Raw genomic sequence first — 18,553 nt, 5'->3', positions numbered from 1 at the left:
GTGTATAGAGTAGTGTATAGAGTAGTAACTCGAAAGTAACAAAGTGTAACTTGCTGCTCTGATTCAGCCAAATGCAGCGAAGTTAATTGAACGGTGCTTCACAGTACAGATGGACAATGATCCAAAAAAATAATGCAAAAGCAACCCAGGAGTTTTTTAAAGAAGTGGAATATTCTGCAATGGCCAAGTCAGTAATGAGATCGCCTCCCAATCAAGCATCCATTTCACTTGCTCAAGACAAAACTTTAGGCTCAAAGATGCACAAACAAGCAACAATTGAAGACATTTGTAGTAAAGGCTTGGCAAAGCATCACAAAGGGGGAAACCTAGCGTTTGGTGACGCCCATGGGTTCCAGACATCAGGCAGTCATTACCTGCAAAGGATTCCCAACAAAATATTGCAAAGTAACATTTTACTTGGTTATATTTATTTGTCCAATTACTTTTGAGCCCCTGAAATCAGGAGCATTTGTATAAAAATAGCTACAATTCCTACATGTTTAATCATATTTTTGTTCAACTCCTTGAATTAAACCTTTAAGTCTGCACTTCCATTCTGTTGTAGTTTCATTTCAAATCCAGTGTGGTGGCATGCAAAGCCCAAATTCTGATGTAGTTAAGTGTTAACACGGAGAACGTTTTTAATTTACCTGTTCTTTCATGTCCCATCTCTCAGAGATGGTCCTGAACTGTGAGTCGTGACTAAAAATATCAAAGTCGTGGTCACAATGGTCTGAGATAGCTTTCTTCCACAGAGTGTCACAGCTTGGAAAGGTTAGAAAGCAAGATGCCAAAGAAGAACTGCTGCAGCCTCATGTCAAATGGGGTCAGTTGAGGTAGTTCAGGCGCCTGATAAGTTTGCTTCCCAGGAGCTGCCCATTGGTTGTGTTCAATGCACCTCCAGCTGGTCGGAGGCCCTGTGGTTGACCCATAACATGCCAGATGGACTTGATATCCTCTCTAGTCTGGGAATACCTTTTGAGTCCCTCAGGAAGACCCAAGAGACCTGCATTGACTTTCTGGGTCTGCTGCCAGACGTGGCCCCTGACAGGCAATGGGGACAACGGTGATGATGACACTTCAGAAAATTGGAATATCATTTTCAATAAGATGTTTCTGAATTTACGTGATAACTGTCTGATAAACTAATGAATCTGCATACAAATGTTTCCAAATAAAAGATGCCAGATTTCGCAAGAAGGAATATTAGTTGAGCTTATAGGACTAGGTAGTACATTACCTTAAATCAGCACAGCAGAGGTTGCTGATAAACACAGTTCTGAAAGTTTAATGAGATGAGATGAGATGAGATGAGATGAGAACAACTTTATTTATTTCGAAGGAAATTGTTGTGCCAGAGTTTCAAGCAAAACATAACAGTAATAGATAATAGTAGGAAGGAGGAGGAATAAGAAATACAATGAAATAAAAATTGTCTTAACTGTTTTAAGGTCTTAACAATGGTCTTAATAAGGTCTTAATAATGAATCATCTCAATTTGGCACAGCGCTGATTTAGTATATGTTTAGTATATGTTTTACACTTTAAAGTGAAATAGTAAACTAAATTAGGAAAACCAATAGTTTTCGTCAATTGTTGTCTCTTCCTGAAATCGACGAACACATCAGTTAGAGGACGATTCCGTGTGCGCATGCGCGTGGCTTGAACTAACGTCCAGAAACGGTCGTGTAGTCATGTAGCGCCGCTAGTGTGTGCTTGCGTGTGTGTATTTGTATTTTTTTCTCCCTGTATTTGTGTGTCAGTCTGTGTTGGAGCGGTGAGGAGACGCCGTCGTCCATGAAAGACGAGACAAGTTCGATCCCCCGTAGTGTTTCGCCACAACGGCCCCAGGAACTGACTATGTCGTCTAATAAAACAAAGAAAGTCAAAATGGCCACGAAATCTTGTCCCGAATGCGACCAACAGGTGAGGAAATATTAATTCGCCAACACTTAATTTTTTGGTCAATTTTTGAGGTTTTTGGTAAACTTGTTTTGTTATTGCTATTATAAGTGTTAGCTCCCACGGGCAGCTGCTAGCTCATTAGAGCCACAATGGCTGCACACGTTAAAACCCCCGGAGCGGCACCGAAAAACGGAGCCAACCATCTGTAACAACGAATGCTAAAATATTACGTCTGTGCTCTGGAATATTTATCCGGTGACACCTAATTCAAGCCTCTTGCCGTCATGTGACAGTTTTTAAAAACACTATAAATTCCCTGCTGGGCTTTATATTTTGACCATTATTGTCGTCGTCGTCCTTTAAAAAATAAAAAAATGAAGAGAAACGTGTCATCTTTAAAGTTTTAAAAAAATGTCCTGAAAATCAAATAAGGAAGTAAGAGGCAGAGAAAGAAGATTTGCTTTATTTTATTAGTTATGTTTATTTTATTGAAAATTAACAATATATTGTATTTATAGTACCAACGAGTGTACTAGGCCTTCAGACACGGGCTCACTTCTCTGATGAAAATGTTTCGATTAAAACATTTTTATTTGTTCACTGCGGGTGTCCTCTATGCTTATTATCATTATCATTAATATTCATAATAGTAATAATTTATTACCTCCTTTCCCTTGAGGTGACATGGAATCACATCAAAAAATGACGAAAATATAACCAGGAAATAAAGATAAGATAAACTTTATCGATCCCCATAGGGGAAATTACCGGTAAACTTTGGAGAAGTCTGAAAATCATTGCGATTCTCTTTAAATCAAACAAAATTTAAGATTAGCTAAAATTCCCATAATATAATACAGGAATTATCAAAAAAATAACAAGAAATTGCCTACCAAAACAGGAAAATGTACTAAAATAGCTGCAGGAAATTTCCAACATCTGGGCAAATGATCATCGCAATCAATATCCAAGACATACCTAATATGTAACAATATTTTTTCCATTTATTTTGAAGTTGTCAATAAATTATTTGAAATTCAATGAATAAGTTAAAATCATACTTAAAAGACATTAAGAGAATCAGCAAGACACAACCTAAAAGAGATCATCTGGAAATCAGTATTAAACATATCAAATATTAAACATAGCCAAATATTGCTTCAATAATTATGACGAAATTACAAGCAAATCCACAAGAAATCACTCTTGTCAAAAATGTTTTAATCCAAAAATACATCAGTAAAATTAACCTCTTTAACTGCAATAAATAAACACGATATGAATAGTTTTATTGAGTTTGTATTTTGGGAAATATTGTCATCTACCCCAGAATTACTAATCTGGCCTTCATTTATAGTCCTGTTATTAGAAATTTGCCTCCTCTAAATACCTTATCCTTTCGGTCACTTTTCCTGTCCTTTTATTCATGTAATTTTCGATTATTTTACTTGATTCCTTGCTTATTTTAATTTCCCTTTTTTAATCCCTTCTTGAGGAAAAAAAACTAAGTAAGCTGATTCTTTTTAGTTTGTTTTAGCTTATTTCCTCAAGTTTTGTAAATCATCAGAAAATTTCTGTTTTAAAAACAGACAACAAATCAGAATAAATGACACAATAGCAATGTGAAAATATATAAAACTATTCAGCAAGAAATTCAATAAATTGTCAGGAAATATATAGTACATGACAGCTCAATCCCTAGCTACCACCATGTAGTACAGAAAAAATCCAAAAAAAGTGAGTATCAATATATAATCATAACAAATACATATTGTGTGTATTATATATGTAAAGTTTAGAATATTACTGTTGTGCAAAACTCTTCATTCAGCAGTTTAGTCAAGCATTTAAATTCATGTTAACAGAATGTCCTAGTTGTCTTTCATTTCTTTCTCAAGTCAAAAGTATCTTTCCTGCCCAACATTCCAACAAGGTGTTTGTCGTCTGTAGATTCCAGTGGCCTGTAAATCGTGTCCCTGTGGCTTCGTGTTCATTAGCAGGAAACTGCTGAATGCCAAGCTTAGCGAGTGCTCCTCCTCAAATCTTGCAGGTATGTCCCGAACACCACCTGGTCAGTAAGCTCATTATGAGAGTCTGAACCCTCAACCTTTACCTTAAACTTTCACTTTTTACCCAACCTGAGCAGCAAATTGTTTTTTTTTTCCTGGCAAACTTACTACTGTAAATTATTTTGCAAAGATAATTCACTTTTAAGTGATTTCATGATGATTGTTTTAAGGTTGTTTCTTAAGCAAGATTATGTATTTTGTCTTTGGTCTTTTGACCTTCAATTAATTGCTAATTTGTAATTTTGTGCCTTTTTTTTGTTGCTCTTTGTTTTTGCTGTTTTTGTAAGAATTTCCTCATGATTTCCAGTTCACTTGTCATTTAATATTAATAAATGTATTGCTGTTTTTAAGCAAAGTTCCTACATTTATTGGTCTAATTTTATGGTCTGAATTTCTGCCTTTTGTTTTGATTTTTTTGCTGAATTTGTGTTTTGTTCCTTTTTGTTTATTTTGTGATAATTTGAAAAAATTGCACACATTTTTGTACTCATTCAAGGGAACGTTTTTGATGCATGTTCACACATGCTTATAAATGGTTATAAAGTGCTGTGTATCACAGGAGACCTGATAATAACATGACTATGTTGGGGGTGTGCAGGAAGACAAGTAAATGAAATGCTGCTTATCTGAGTTAGGTTTGAGTGTGACATTGTGATGTAGGCATTTTATTTATTTAGGTTATCTGAATTTTAAAAGATTTTAATGTTCTCGATTTTGCCAGGTTGGTGACTCTTGACATACAAATGTAAACCTTGAGGAGTAGGAGAAATGTGCGGTAGTTTTCGCTCTGTTGGTGTTGGATAACCGTACTCTCCTTTTTATCATTGTGACAGGCTAATTGTATCTACAGGCTCTTTTTGTCAGTTGACATCAGATTACTTTAAAATGGCTTAATAAATGTTATTTAATTTGTGGTTTTGAGACACCAGATCTTCTCCTTCTCTTTTGACATCTGTGAGGATTTTGAGTTTGAAGAGATAATTATAAAGGATAACACCATGTTCTGATTGGGCATCAGCCTATTTTCTGAATCATTCTGAGCTTTAGAACTTGACAAACCCACAATGGAAACGACTCATTGTTTGTTATAGAAAAAATGGAGTCGAAGCGCAGGCGGACGGAAAGGATTCGCAGAGACCGTATCGACTCGTCTCTGTCGAGCGACATGGAAAACAGGAGGCGACCTCGCACCAACAGTCAGTCAGATCCCATCCGCAGGGGACGGGGCCGACCTAAGACCGTGGGCCTGAAGAAACACGAAGACGACAAAGGTAAAAGAACTGTCTTTATGAGGGGTTGAAATTTGACTAATTTTTTTTTAAAACAATAGTGATCATCCCCCAGCTTACACCCGAGAAATGATACATGATACATTTTATTTGCTGATAATGCGACACTGCGAAATAACTCAAAAGCCCTGTTTTCATGTTTGTGATCATCACACTTAATTTAAACATCTGCCTAAACATAATTTAGAATGTAGCAAACGAATGCCCAAAAAGTCTTCTTGAAATTAAGTTTTAAAAAGTTGTAAATATCAATAAAAATGATACTAAAAAAATCTATAAAAAGTTGCAAACAAGAAACAACAACATTTTCAGGAAATTAGTATACACTCTGGAAAGCAGTTGAAAAAAAAAATATTTAGATATTTTTACGTACAGTATTTATTTTACTCACACTGTCCTTAGATTGAAAACTGTCAGAATGATGGATTTTAGTTATGGGCACTTGTCAAAAAATTAAAGGAACACTTCTTAACTCATATTTTAATTCATTATTAATTCCTTGCAGGAAATAGTTATCAATGCATTTAACTCGTCATGGATGAACCATGAGCAGTTGGCAGTCACTGAGTGACTCCCAGGGAACACTTAGGGGTTCAATGTCTTACCCAACAACACTCTGACAGGCAAGGAGGAGCTTGGGAATTGAACCGGGAACTTTTAGTACAAAAATGACACACTATCCGGATCAGGTGATATCTAGACCTGAGAAAAGTTGCACACACAATCCAGCTCCTCCAGGATGACACATCAATCTGTGCCATCATTAGAGGGTTTGCTGTGTCTCCCAGCACAGTCTTGAGAGCCCGGCGGAAATTCCAGGAGACAGTTGAGGAGAGCTGATTAGAGCCGTTTAAAGGTTCTAAATCCATGAGTAGGACCAGTACCTGTTCCTTTATGCCAAAAGGAACAAAATGAGCAGTAAGCTCCAGCAACCCATGGTTATGAATGTCTTTGACCAAACAATCAGAAACAGACTTCATGAGTGGTCTGAGGGCCCAGCCTCCTCGAGTAGATCCTGAGCTCAACTGGTCGTCATTATGGAACACCGAAATAGACAGGTCCGCCACTGGTGCTCTGGGCTTTTCACGGATAAGAGCAGGTTTACCCTCAGACCATGTGTCAGATCTGAAAGACTGGAGAAGAGTTCATGCTGCCCCTAACATTTCAGTTCAGCATGAACTCCTCAGGTCATGGGAGTACGTAGGGAGTTCCTTGAGGATGAAGTAATTGATAACGTCGACAGGCACCCCACTTGCCTGGTCTAAATCCAGTCAAACACCCCTAGGACATTATGTTTTGGTCCATCTGATGCTGCCAGGTTGCACCTCAGACTGTCCAGGAGCTCAGTGATGGCCTGGTCCAGGTCTTGGGGGAAGATACCTCAGGACGCCATATTTGTCTCTTTAGGAGCATGCTCTGACCTTGTCAGGCATGCATAAGAGCATGTGGGGGACAAAATACGTAGACTTGGGGTTTATTAACATTCAGTGAACAAGTGTACACAAAATGAAATTTAATCACAAGTGCCTCAGCACAGAATTAGATATAGAGTATATCAGAAATAAATAGCAGCAAAGTATTGTGAAGTGCAACAGTGACAGGGAAGTTGTTAGAAGTACAAAGTGTTTGTAAAAATAGAAAGTCATGGAAAGGGTATGTTGGTAAGAGTACCGAGTATCAATGTTTAGTTGCTGCAATAAAATTTCAGCAAAATGGACAAGCTTGCTGCATCATTTTTTGTGTCTTCATTTTCCGAGTCTGTGAACTCAGCCCTGTCCAGGTTGATAATGTTGATTTTCCATCAAATGTTGTGGCATCCTTTGGTCCCTAACTCATAACATGTCTATATCAATATAGAGATCATGCATGATTCCTTTTCCCTTTGTTTTCAAAGTGTTTCTTTACATTTATTGAACACTGTAATTTTTCAAATGCTGTTTTCCCATGATTCAACTAAAACAGAATTATTTTCCTGCAGAGAAACAGGAGAAGGAAGTGGATATTTATGCTAACCTGTCAGATGAGCGGGCCTTTGTCTTTTCTGTGGCCTTGGCTGAGATTAACCGTAAAATCCTGGGTCAAACCCTCATCCTATAGACTAATAGACTAAGCGATGGAGCACCGTCATTGGAAAATATCGACCAAAGAGCTGGACCTGGACAGTGTTTTTCTGAATAGCTGGATGGACTGACAGACTGAAGAAATGCACACGGTGTATGCGTGTTTGTGTGTGTGTTAGGCTCACTCACTCGAACTCCATGAAGGTACCGTGTTTTTTCAGTGACATATGAATTGCTGAGGCCTTTCCTACTTTCATCAAGCTGCAGAGAGCCTGTTGTTTAAGTCAATAAAGGTTTGTTATGACTCTGTCATGGTTGCGTTTTATATCAGTTACTTAGCTAGCTGATTGATTTCACTCTCACATCGCTGGCTTCCTGAGCATCACAATTTTGACCAGCTGGAAAGATGACGTTACACATTTCAGTGACGCAAGAAAGCGAACTGAATCACAGATTGAGGTGCCCTTTGTTTTCACTTTCCATCTGTTTAAGTTAACTCATTATCACTTCTACATTTTGTTTATCATTTCCAGATTTTGTTTCAATTATTTTTTTGTTGTCATTTTTAATGTAAGTTTCTAGCAAATTCGTGGTGATGACTTACTATTTCTCACTTTTCATTTTTAGAAAATAACTCTTTGCATTTGTGCAATCGTATGTCAGTCATTACAAAGCATGAAAACAAACATGCACTGTTCACGCCTCGTTATATGGAAATGAATCAAATATGTGTTACATCTGACAGTATCTATTATCCTGAGTGAACGATCAGCTGTGGCTCTCATTGTAAGCACATGGTAGAACACTTCCAACGGTTATAAGATGTGACTTTCACAGTCTGCAAAAATAACCCTTCTCTGTCTTTCTCTGCCTCAACATACAACTGAGACGCCACTCACCCAAATATGCTTCAGAAATAAATAGCTCAACTATTATGCAGTTTTCCTGTAAGATTCTTCTTTTCCTCTTCAAGGCTCTTCAAAAGAAGTAAAGTAAAAACAGCTGTTGGCAACAAACATGTAAATGCAGCCTGTTAGGGTCTTTTGAGTTGACATCAAATAACAAGCTCAACTGAAGGTAGTTTTTAGCAAAAATCTTTTACACACTTTTGTTGAATGGTCCTTCAACGGTTGTTTTTTGTGCTATTTGTCCATTATGTTTGTCCCATTACGTTACGTATCAAGCATTCTAAACCAGCCTGATGGAGAGATAGGCCTTGGCTTGAAATATTCCTTTTCAGTGTCCGTTTTTAAGGATCAGTGAGATTCCAAATCAGCATTAGGATCATTAAAGATGAAAAGGGAGGATAAGCAGCATAATTTTTCCCTCGTCAACAATATCAAATGATTAGGTCTTAACAATTATAGAGCAGATTGTGTGTTTTCCCATTGACAAGTTTTTGATTGTAACTTAACTGCCAAAAGACCCTGGCAGCTTTAAACAAAAACAACAACCCGTCTCCAAAAGTTGGTCTTTGCTGAGAATTAAAGTGTTAATGAAGGAAAACTGCCCTTAGCATGAATATCTAAAATTGTTATGGATGGATGAATTTCTGTGTGTGTTAAAACACACACGTATGTGGCCCCCTGATTGCAATTATACTCGTTCGAGAGTGACAAAATAAATGGTGCTTCATTATTGCAAAGTATTTTTATTCGTCTCATTTCTTTGTGGCAATGAAGGGAGCTTCAGAGGCGAGTGCAATTGATGCCACACATACGATGTGAAACATTGTTGGACTTTTCTCAAAATGTTTTGATTTTGCCTCTTTAGACATAAAGAGACCACTGAATACAGCAAGAACAGGGTGCTGATGGAAATGTCCATGTCCTAGCAATGAAAATGAATGTGGTGTAATTGGCTAACTCTAGGATAGAGGCACCTTTTTATTTTAACCAAAGCCTGTGAACTGACCCTTGTAACTATCCAGAAAGGATCCACATTATCTGATAGAATTCAAGAGGTTAAATTCTTTCATCTCTGTTTAAGTAGATAAGGACTAAACTAGATATTAGCTGAGGAAGTCTCTGGCTCATCACTTAAAATTGAACCCAAGACCACACAACTGATTTTGGGTCCTTTCAGTTCAAGAATAATCTCATTATCTTCATTTTTGTTCTTCTTGTAGGCTGTTGTAGGGTGTATAAGAGGGGGAGAGGAGGGGGAGTACAGGAGGCTGGTACGCTGGTAGAATTGTAAACTGGACTGAACAGAACCACTTGAGGCTGAATGTCGGCAAGACCATGGAGAAGGCGATTGACTTCAGGAGGAAGATGGACACGCTGTCACAGCCTTTACAGATCAGGGGTGAGGTGGTAGAGATGGTTAAGAACTACAGATTCCTGGGTGTCGTGATTGACAACAGACTGGACTGAAGATCCAAAACAGTCTGTGTACAGGAAAGGTATGAGTAGATTGTACTTCCTCAGGAAGCTCAGATCATTTAATGTATGCAGCATGATGTTGGAGATCTTTTATCAGTCTGTTGTCTCCAGTGTCATCTTCTCAGCAGCTGTGTGTTGTGGGAGCACCATCGTAGCCAGAGACTCCCACAGACTAAACAGGGTCATGAGGAGAGCTGGCAGCAGGATGGAGAACTTTGGAGACCGTGGCGTAAAGGGGGATGCTTAAGAAACTGTCGACAACCCTGACCAACCCTTCTACCTCACACTGGAAAGACAACGGAGCAGCTTTCCAGCAGACTTACAGCTCTGCTGTCAAATGGAAAGAAACAGGGAATCTTTCTTACCTCATGCCATAACCCTATACAATAACTCACTCTAATCAGTTACTGTGCTACCTCACATTGTCACTTTGCTCATTATTTATTCCTGTATATTGTGAAATATGAGACTTTTTTTTTTAGATTATTCTTAAAATTTTTAAACATCAGGGTTTATTTATTCTTTATGCCTAGTTTTAGTTTGTCTTGTATGTCTTGCTGCTGCTGCAAAACAGTTTCCCAAGCATGGGATCATTCAAGTATATCTCATCTCATTTCAGTATGTCTATAATGTTTAAGCCATTGATGTCAATCTTACCTCTTGGTCAGGATGTCGAAAAGTGCTGCATTGATTCCAGGAGTGAACTTTTATATCCACCACAAACAAGTCATTCTTATGAAAAGTCCCCTGACGATAATGTAAAAGTTGCAACAGAAATGCAGTTCAACATAAAATTCCTGTGTCATTGTCATCATGACATCACAGGATCTGACCTCCTAGTGTTTACACAGTTTCGTCCTTGTTGTCATGGTGCAAGTGACCGGCCTAAGCCAGACATCAGTGTTCATCATTATTCCAAACAGCTGCTTTGGAAGGACTGGGGACACAAGAAAAACATTATACATTCACTAATGCAACAGTATTAACACAGGTTCCTTCATTCACTTTTTATATCATTTTATTTTGTAAGAATGGAGAAAAATAGTTGAAAATATGACACAATAAAATAGTAGAAAATATGACACACTATCAAGAAGACCATGGAAGGTAAAAGGTAAAAATAAAAAATCACAAATAGCATTTAAATTTCACTACTCAGGGTACTCTGTGTTTGTGCTGAATGCAGGCCATTAAGATCATAAATGCAAAAACACCCATGAAAAAGCAGTTTGTTGTCCAGGAAATTCACTGGATTTCTTTTAAAATCAATTGTCTTATCTCAAATGGTAATAATTTTGAAAAGGGTCAAAGAAGAAGCATGCTAATTCAGCATCACTGACTCACAAAATCACTGATTTTTTTTTAATGTTTAATTATGTTTTTTAATTTTTGATGTATTTTCCTATCTGTGTATTCATCAGTCAGGAGGCCTCGATGAAGACCAAAGGCATTAATCGTGGATGGAGGCGACCCAGGTCCCAAAATATAGCATGATCTAAATGTTTTATGTGCAACGTAATTATCATGCCAATAAAACAGGTGCATCATTCTGCTATGTTGGTATGCCTTTGTATTTATTTTTATTAATATTGTTAAAAATAACGAAGAACCTCCCTCCGGCCCTCGTCATCCCGTTCAGCGGCCCTGCAGCTGAGGCTGGTGTAAGTGTGACGAGGACAATAAAGTTTCAGAAGAAAAAAAGAGGTGACAATGGCACGCGCTGCATTTGGATCGGATGCTGTCTGTCTGGGTAGCGGAAGCTGCAAGCTTTAATGGCCGCCCGGTCCGTCCCGTTCCACGTCCACGCTACCGCTTGATGAACACTCCTGCGTGTTCGGAGGAAAAATGCTCCGTGGCTTTTCCGCTCTCCGCCACCTGGGGCCGCGCGCTTCCGGTCGGACGCAATTGCGATCCATTCAGCACGGTCCGAAACGGTTCGGCACGGCGGAGGCCACCGCGGAGCCTCGGAACCCAGCCGTGATGAGGGAGCGGAGCCTGAACATGGAGACCCTGAACCCGCAGGTGAAAGCGGTGGAATACGCAGTTCGCGGGCCCATCGTTCTCAAAGCGGGGGACATCGAGAGGCAATTGCGGCAGGTCGGTGGTCCGGATTCGGTCTCCGCTACATGCCCGGTGTCGCCGGAGCCGGTGGTAGCCGCGGATCAGATGCGTGAGCTTATGCCAAACTACCGAAGGTCGATGTTGCGGGAATACCAGAAAATTCCACGATGTTTTAAGACTCCAAATTTCAGTCATGACAATGATGGTATACATTATATCGAGCGACAAATAGCAAGCGTCATACTTCATACTTCAAGAAAAAAAAAGACGTGTTGTTGTCTGCTCGTCTTCATATTTGAAGACGCTTTAACAACCTGCCGATGAAGTGAGCATTGAATGATGACATTTCAAGAAAAAGATGGAATATTTAACAATAAAGCTCTAATTAGATTAAGAATACTTGTAAAATATTACGGTAAAAAGTTATGATTTAATGTGAATATCATTAATGTCCAAATAAATTTGAAATGTCCCAATGAAGAATACATTTTATCTCGAAGTGATTGAAGTGTCACGATTTTGTGTCGGAAAAGTAAAGCCGTAACCATTTATGAAAAAGGCTATAAAAAGGAAAATATTATCATGAAAAAACATCATATTTGGCAGATGATTCAAATAAACCCCCCTCCTTGATATTCTGGTCTCCATCCTAAACTTGGACTTGGTTGTTTGTTTTGTCTCAGGGAGTTAAACGGCCTTTCACTGAGGTCATCAAAGCCAACATTGGGGATGCCCACGCCATGGGTCAGCAGCCCATCACCTTCCTCCGTCAGGTGAACCTCAGATTGATCCTCTGTTCAACTGCTCAGATGCTTCCACACATTCAAACATTGATGATTCCCACCGTTTCCCCATTTCTAACTGATACTCCGCAGATTTCACTGGCGTTGAATGCACGCGTGCCTCCATCAAGAAATGTTCATCTGCTGTGTGTATATGCAGGTGGTGGCTCTGTGTTGTTTTCCCGATTTGCTGGACAGTCCATCGTTCCCTGATGACGCAAAGCAGCGAGCCCGGAGGATCCTGCGGGACTGTGGGGGGCAGAGTCTAGGTGGGCGTGGTCCAGCATCCCCACGCCGCTGCTGCACAAGCCAGTGCATTTCAGCTATTTAAACCCGTAAATCCCATCGCCGGTTTGTGTCTGTTGTGTCCGTGCCTCAGGCTCGTACAGCCCCAGCCAGGGGGTGGAGTGCATTCGACGGGATATTGCGGACTACATTTCCCGGAGAGACCAGGGCATCCCGGCAGACTGGAACAACATCTACCTGACCACCGGGGCCAGCGACGGCATCATGGTAATCACAAACCTCGAGTAACAGAATGAGAAGCCGACATGTTTGGACCATATGGACCAGATATTGTTGTAAATATCAGCTTTACATACAGTAGTCCTCAATGCTCTTTGCACAACGTGTTGAGAAATTGAATAAACTAGAAATTCACAATAATCATCTGACAAAAAAATGTTGGCACTGTTTCTCAATTTATTTGCTGATTATCTGGTTAAAAAAATCAACTCAAAATTATTTGAGAATTACAATAAAAACAATCCTGTTTTTCCAGTTTGATGAGTTAATGTAATAGATTGTCAGGTGAAAGTGTTGTTTTTATACAGAACTTGAATTTAGTTAACTATCCTGATAAGGGTTTTTTGACCATCCAATTGTTTATGGGATTTTATTTGACTGAATTCATTAAGAAACACTTACCTTTGGGCTTTTGATCAATTAATACATTAGATAAGAAAAAGCTGCAGATTGGGGAAAAAATTTTTAGGATGGATTGATAGTTTCAATCTATTCTATCCATTATCAAGAGTGAATCTCACTGAATGACACATCCTCCTCGCTGCAGAGCATGCTGAAGTTGCTGGTCTCAGGTCAGGGGGCATCCAGGACGGGCGTGATGATCCCCATCCCTCAGTACCCGCTGTATTCAGCCGCCATCACCGAGCTGGAGGCTGTGCAGATCAACTACTACCTGGACGAGGCTAACTGCTGGGCACTGGATGTGGAGGAGCTGCAGCGGGCGCACACCGCCGCCAGGCAGCACTGCCAACCCCGTGTACTCTGCATTATCAACCCCGGGAACCCCACTGGTACATGCTGCCCTCTCATTTGTGGAATTAATGGATGTTACCAATCATCCCCACTCTAGTCCCCTAAGATTATTGCCTTATTAGATTGTTTTGTAATTTCGCCATTAATTTTAATGTAATTTATTACCGATTCAATGCGATGTCTTTTTCGTTGTAGGCAATGTTGTTGTTCTTTATTTATACAATTCTAAGTTATTAATTCAATTTTAAGTTTTAACAAAGTAGTCAGCACGAATTACATAACTCTAAATTCATTCTCCCTCTTCATTATGGTCCTCAGTTCATATCACCTCCACTTTCCTCATGTTCTTGATCCCAGTGGGACCCTCATTCAGCCTCAGACCCTCGGACAGTATTCCATGTTTTCATTTTTTTTGTCATTTTTGCTGCACTGCACCGTCACTGGATTTTTCTTGCCTCCCAACCTTAGCATCGTTTCATTTGTCCTGGGTTCTGCAGGTCAGGTGCAAAGTAAAAAGTGCATCGAAGAGGTTCTTCAGTTTGCCTACGAGGAGAACCTCTTTGTGATGGCCGATGAGGTAAGCAGAACAGTAATGTTTTTAACACTTTTACTGCACAGAAGCATTTAGAGAATGATGATGACGTAAGAAAAAAACATGTCTTTTAATACACTGTTCTTAGCTCTAAACTTGAGCTCAGAGCAGGTGCAAGTGCAGAGTGCATCTCCTCTCTGACCTGTTAGGGTGTGTTTTATTTTCTTTTTCTTTTTTCTTTTTTTTTGTCTTCAGGTGTACCAGGACAATGTCTACTCCTCAGGCTGTGAGTTCCACTCCTTCAAGAAGGTTCTATATGACATGGGTCCGCAGTACTACAACAACGTGGAGCTGGTGTCCTTCCACTCTACCTCAAAGGGTTACACTGGAGAGTGAGTACACCTCATCCACCCCGGTCATCTAGAAGATAGAATTTTACCCAGCATTGGGTAATTGATTTTTCTGAAACCAGCAAGTGACTCATTTTTGACTCTCAGAGTGTCGGCCTCCTCCTCTCCAGGTGTGGGTTCCGAGGAGGCTACATGGAGGTGCTGAACATGGATCAGGAGGTCAATGCCCAGCTGATCAAGCTGCTGTCGGTTCGCCTCTGCCCTCCCGTCTCTGGACAGGCAGCCATGAACGTCATTGTGAATCCGCCCACAGAGCATGAGGCCTCGTTCACCCAGTTCACCAAGGTGAGTGTTGAAAGCGCAACAAGCATCATTCAACTGTCACGTTCCCCGCCTCCCACAAATTATCTGACATACTTAAATTCCCCCATTTTATCCATTTTGGTCTGATAACTTTTTTAAAGTCCAGGGAAGCCACAGGGTTCGGTCAATTCATCTCAATTTAGGTAGTCAAGATATATATGGGATGTTCGGGAGTAGTCGCTGGTGCTCTTCTCAATAGAACCCTGATGTCCATCTACTGCTGAAGTAACGTGACACTGATCAGCTTTCACTGAAATGAAAGCAGTACATTTTTGTTCCATATATATTTTATATTATATTTTATATTTTCCTAGTCATTGAGGTTGAGTATTCTTTTAAAGATGATTGAATTTTTAGAAATGGGCGATACAGTGGTGTAGTGTTTAACACAGTGTGCCTCTCTAAAAGCAGTCTGTTCACATAAGTGGTGAATATACACTGCGCAGAGATGACTGATTACCATGCATTGACATTGCATGGTTAATTTGAGGTGGGGTAATTGAACCGAACATTCCTGGTTCGATTCCCGGTTCCTCCTAGCCTGTTGACATGTTGTTGAGCAACACTGAACCCCCAACTGCTCCTCTGGCGCTGTTCCTTCGCTGCCTTAGCTGCCAATAAAGGCATTTCTTATTTCTTCTCTTCTTGTCTGTGTGGCTTTTCTCCAGTTTCCTCCCACAGTTCAGAAACATTAAGAAAATGAAGTGGAGGCTCTAAATTGCCCACATGCACAAATGAGGGTGAATGGTTGTGTGTGAGAATGATTGAGTCATCCAGGTCATGGTTGATACTTGTCAAAATCTTCTTCTCGTAGCAACTGGACTTGATTTTCCTCCCTTTGAAGACATTTCACCTCTCATCCAAGAGGTTTCTTCAGTTCCAAACTTCAATTCCAAACTTCAGTTCCAAACAGGAAGAAGATTTTGACAAGAATGGTTGTACAGTATGTCTGTACGTGGCCCTGGGATTGACTTGAGACCGATCCGGGGTGTAGCCTGCCTCTCGCCCAATGATAGTTGAGCTATCGATAATGAATGAATGAATAAATGGATGTTTAAATGAAGTACCCGCTGTGCAGTGGATGATATTTAAATGCAAATTCAAGTATCAAGATTTGGATTTTAAACAATGTAAAATCCGATTCAGAAAATGCAAGAGCGTTTCAAGTCCCAAGCTGAAAATCAGATATTAAATGAAAATAAAAATTGATTTTTAAATTAATTTGTTAAAGGCTTTACTTGCTGCAAGGTGGACGGTATTTTTTTCTTGTTTGTCCAAATTAAACTAATACAACTAGTGTTTCTCGCCTGCTCTTTGACCTGTCCATCATCTGTCCACAGGAGAAAAACGCCATACTGGATGCTTTGTCTCACAAGGCTTCCATCACTGAGCAGATTCTCAACTCGGTCCCTGGGATCCAGTGCAACCCAGTGCAGGGAGCCATGTATGCCTTCCCCCAGATCTTCATCCCACCACGTGCCGTTCAAGAGGCCCAGGTCTGTCCCGCTCTTGGAAATGTTTCATATGGAGTATCATAGAAGGAAGATATTACTAGCTTTCCCTGAATTTAAGAAAATTAAAAAAAAAAAAAAGAATCCGTTCAATACCTCTTGCATGATAACATCAGGATAAGGGCCACCTCACAGGGTCGTGAGGTTATGCCCTCAAAACACTTCGATCACCTTTCTGAATGGAAAATAAACAGTAATGTTCGAATATTTATTTGAAAGCCTTTTGAGATACATTTTTACAAACTACCATGAAACTTTGATGAAATTACCAAAAAAGTGTTTACAAATTCCAGAAAAAGTTCATTAGAAATAAGATAAAATAAATGGTTCCAAATTACTTTAATTTCACAACTGCAACAGTTTATTTATTTCTCCAACCTCCAAGGTCTTTGTTTTGTTTTCATTCTTTTGTCATGAAACTTTGAAATGTTAATGGTGGTGATGCCAGTCAACCCACTGACTCCATATACTCAAGCATGTGACTTTTCCAGTCCTTGTCCATGGCTCCAGACATGCTCTACTGTCTGAAACTGCTGGAGAACACTGGCATCTGCGTGGTTCCAGGTAGTGGATTTGGCCAGAAGGAGGGAACCTACCACTTCAGGTTTGTTACACACTACTCCTTCCTTTTCTCCCTTCTGACAAAGCTATTTGGATCAGGTTTGATTGGAACATTACTGCACAGGAACACTATAAACTTCAGGGCCTCCAGAATTTCTAGAAAATATCAAAGTAACAAAATACTCATTATCTTCCATTTTGAGGGAAAAGGGAATTATTTCAACATTTTCTTTTGTGTATCTCTTTTGCCCCATTTTTATTTTTCCAAATTATAAAGATTTTCAAAGTTGATATGTTTAGATAATTGTTTTTATTTTTTCTTCTAATTGATGTGTTGCCCCATTTTTCAGTTTTCCCACTTCTTGCCTTTATTGCGAAGTAGATTATGAAATTACCTTAAATTTGGAATTTTGGTCCTTCCAAAACTTTTTTTTATTGATCATGCTGCAGGGTGTAGGTTTCATTACTTGCTCTGTAGCAACATGAACTACCTGTACACCACAAGATAAAACTCAAACCACAGTGTGTATTTCTGGTTTATAACCACTATGGTGTTGGCTGGGGCCAACGTGCCTGCAGATCTTAGTGCAGGTCAGAACCGGACAGGTTTTGCTAACCTCTTGCCTGCCTTTCAGAATGACCATCCTTCCCCCTGTGGAGAAGCTGAAAGTCCTACTGGAGAAGCTGAAGGAGTTCCACCTCCGGTTCCTGGAAGAGTACTCCACAGAGGAGCCTCAGATCAGCCAGACTAGCTCCGAGCAGCTGCATTGACAGCTCAGGCCATCTTTCCCCTCTCCCAACCATAGCACCACTTTTGCCAAAGTAGATTTTAGGATTTGTGTTACAGAGTAAAAGTGCCTTCTCAGGTGACATCCAGGATAGTCTCTTCCCTCTGTTCTTCAGGATCTGTCAGCATCCTGCCAAGCACAGCATCCAAATTGTTTCTCCAAATCATCACCAAACTGCGCCAAAGTGCCAAAAAAAAACGTCTCTGGCCAAGGATTCATTTTCCTGCTTCATATCTGAGACCCCAATGCTCCTGTTCCACATGTCCCTTTCACCCCCCCAAACCAAATAATCCTAGATTTCACCCCACTTTGTGACATATTCTTACACATCACCGTTAATTCTCAATAACCTGACACTCCATATCTGAGATGCACAGTGAATGAGGAGTCGTATATCTCTGTCTAAAAGTGCTTTTCAAATGCGTGGTTGTTTTGATAATGGTGCTTTATTAAATTTCATGTCTGGCAATGAAAGCAGTGGCAGAGTTTTTCATTCACAAAAGAGTTTTCAGTTTCTTTTCTTACACTTCTTGGAAATGTGACCGAAAGAATCACGGTTTTGTGGCAACAGACAGATAGGGAATCCCAAAAGGGGATTTTTGATAGGAGACATTGAAAGA

At 39.8% G+C, this 18,553-nt stretch overlaps 2 protein-coding genes across 2 annotated transcripts; both read left to right on the top strand.

Moving 5' to 3' along the window:
* The first annotated feature begins 1,662 nt into the window (after positions 1–1,662).
* hdip1 (HDAC and MIER1 interacting protein 1) lies at positions 1,663–7,635 on the top strand. The gene is made up of 4 exons (XM_086143706.1): positions 1,663–1,926; positions 3,856–3,955; positions 5,066–5,245; positions 7,242–7,635. Exons 1-4 carry the CDS (start codon positions 1,798–1,800, stop codon positions 7,358–7,360), a joined length of 528 nt encoding a protein of 175 aa, XP_085999832.1. The 5' UTR covers positions 1,663–1,797; the 3' UTR covers positions 7,361–7,635.
* A 3,775-nt stretch (positions 7,636–11,410) lies between these two features.
* gpt2 (glutamic pyruvate transaminase (alanine aminotransferase) 2) lies at positions 11,411–18,407 on the top strand. Its single transcript, XM_086143705.1, has 11 exons — positions 11,411–11,804; positions 12,452–12,541; positions 12,711–12,819; positions 12,930–13,063; positions 13,623–13,866; positions 14,326–14,405; positions 14,616–14,752; positions 14,881–15,055; positions 16,414–16,569; positions 17,076–17,188; positions 17,781–18,407. The coding sequence occupies exons 1-11, from the start codon at positions 11,553–11,555 to the stop codon at positions 17,914–17,916; spliced, it is 1,626 nt and encodes a 541-aa protein (XP_085999831.1). The 5' UTR covers positions 11,411–11,552; the 3' UTR covers positions 17,917–18,407.
* The last annotated feature ends 146 nt before the right edge of the window (positions 18,408–18,553 follow it).

Source organism: Fistularia commersonii, chromosome 3 (genome assembly GCF_037954325.1).
Source record: "Fistularia commersonii isolate RoL2024-O1a breed Wild chromosome 3, RoL_Fcom_v1.0, whole genome shotgun sequence".
Classification (NCBI taxonomy): domain Eukaryota; kingdom Metazoa; phylum Chordata; class Actinopteri; order Syngnathiformes; family Fistulariidae; genus Fistularia; species Fistularia commersonii.
Note: the sequence above shows the minus strand (reverse complement) of the source record. Positions and strands in the feature narration are given on the sequence as shown.

Coding starts and splice junctions, on each gene's coding strand:
- gpt2 (XM_086143705.1), top strand. CDS start 11,553: ATGCTCCGTGGCTTTTCCGCTCTCCGCCACCTGGGGCCGCGCGCTTCC. Junction 12,820..12,929: donor CTGTGGGGGGCAGAGTCTAG/GTGGGCGTGGTC, acceptor TCCGTGCCTCAG/GCTCGTACAGCCCCAGCCAG. Junction 14,753..14,880: donor TCAAAGGGTTACACTGGAGA/GTGAGTACACCT, acceptor CCTCCTCTCCAG/GTGTGGGTTCCGAGGAGGCT.
- hdip1 (XM_086143706.1), top strand. CDS start 1,798: ATGAAAGACGAGACAAGTTCGATCCCCCGTAGTGTTTCGCCACAACGG. Junction 1,927..3,855: donor GTCCCGAATGCGACCAACAG/GTGAGGAAATAT, acceptor TGTCGTCTGTAG/ATTCCAGTGGCCTGTAAATC. Junction 5,246..7,241: donor GAAACACGAAGACGACAAAG/GTAAAAGAACTG, acceptor ATTTTCCTGCAG/AGAAACAGGAGAAGGAAGTG.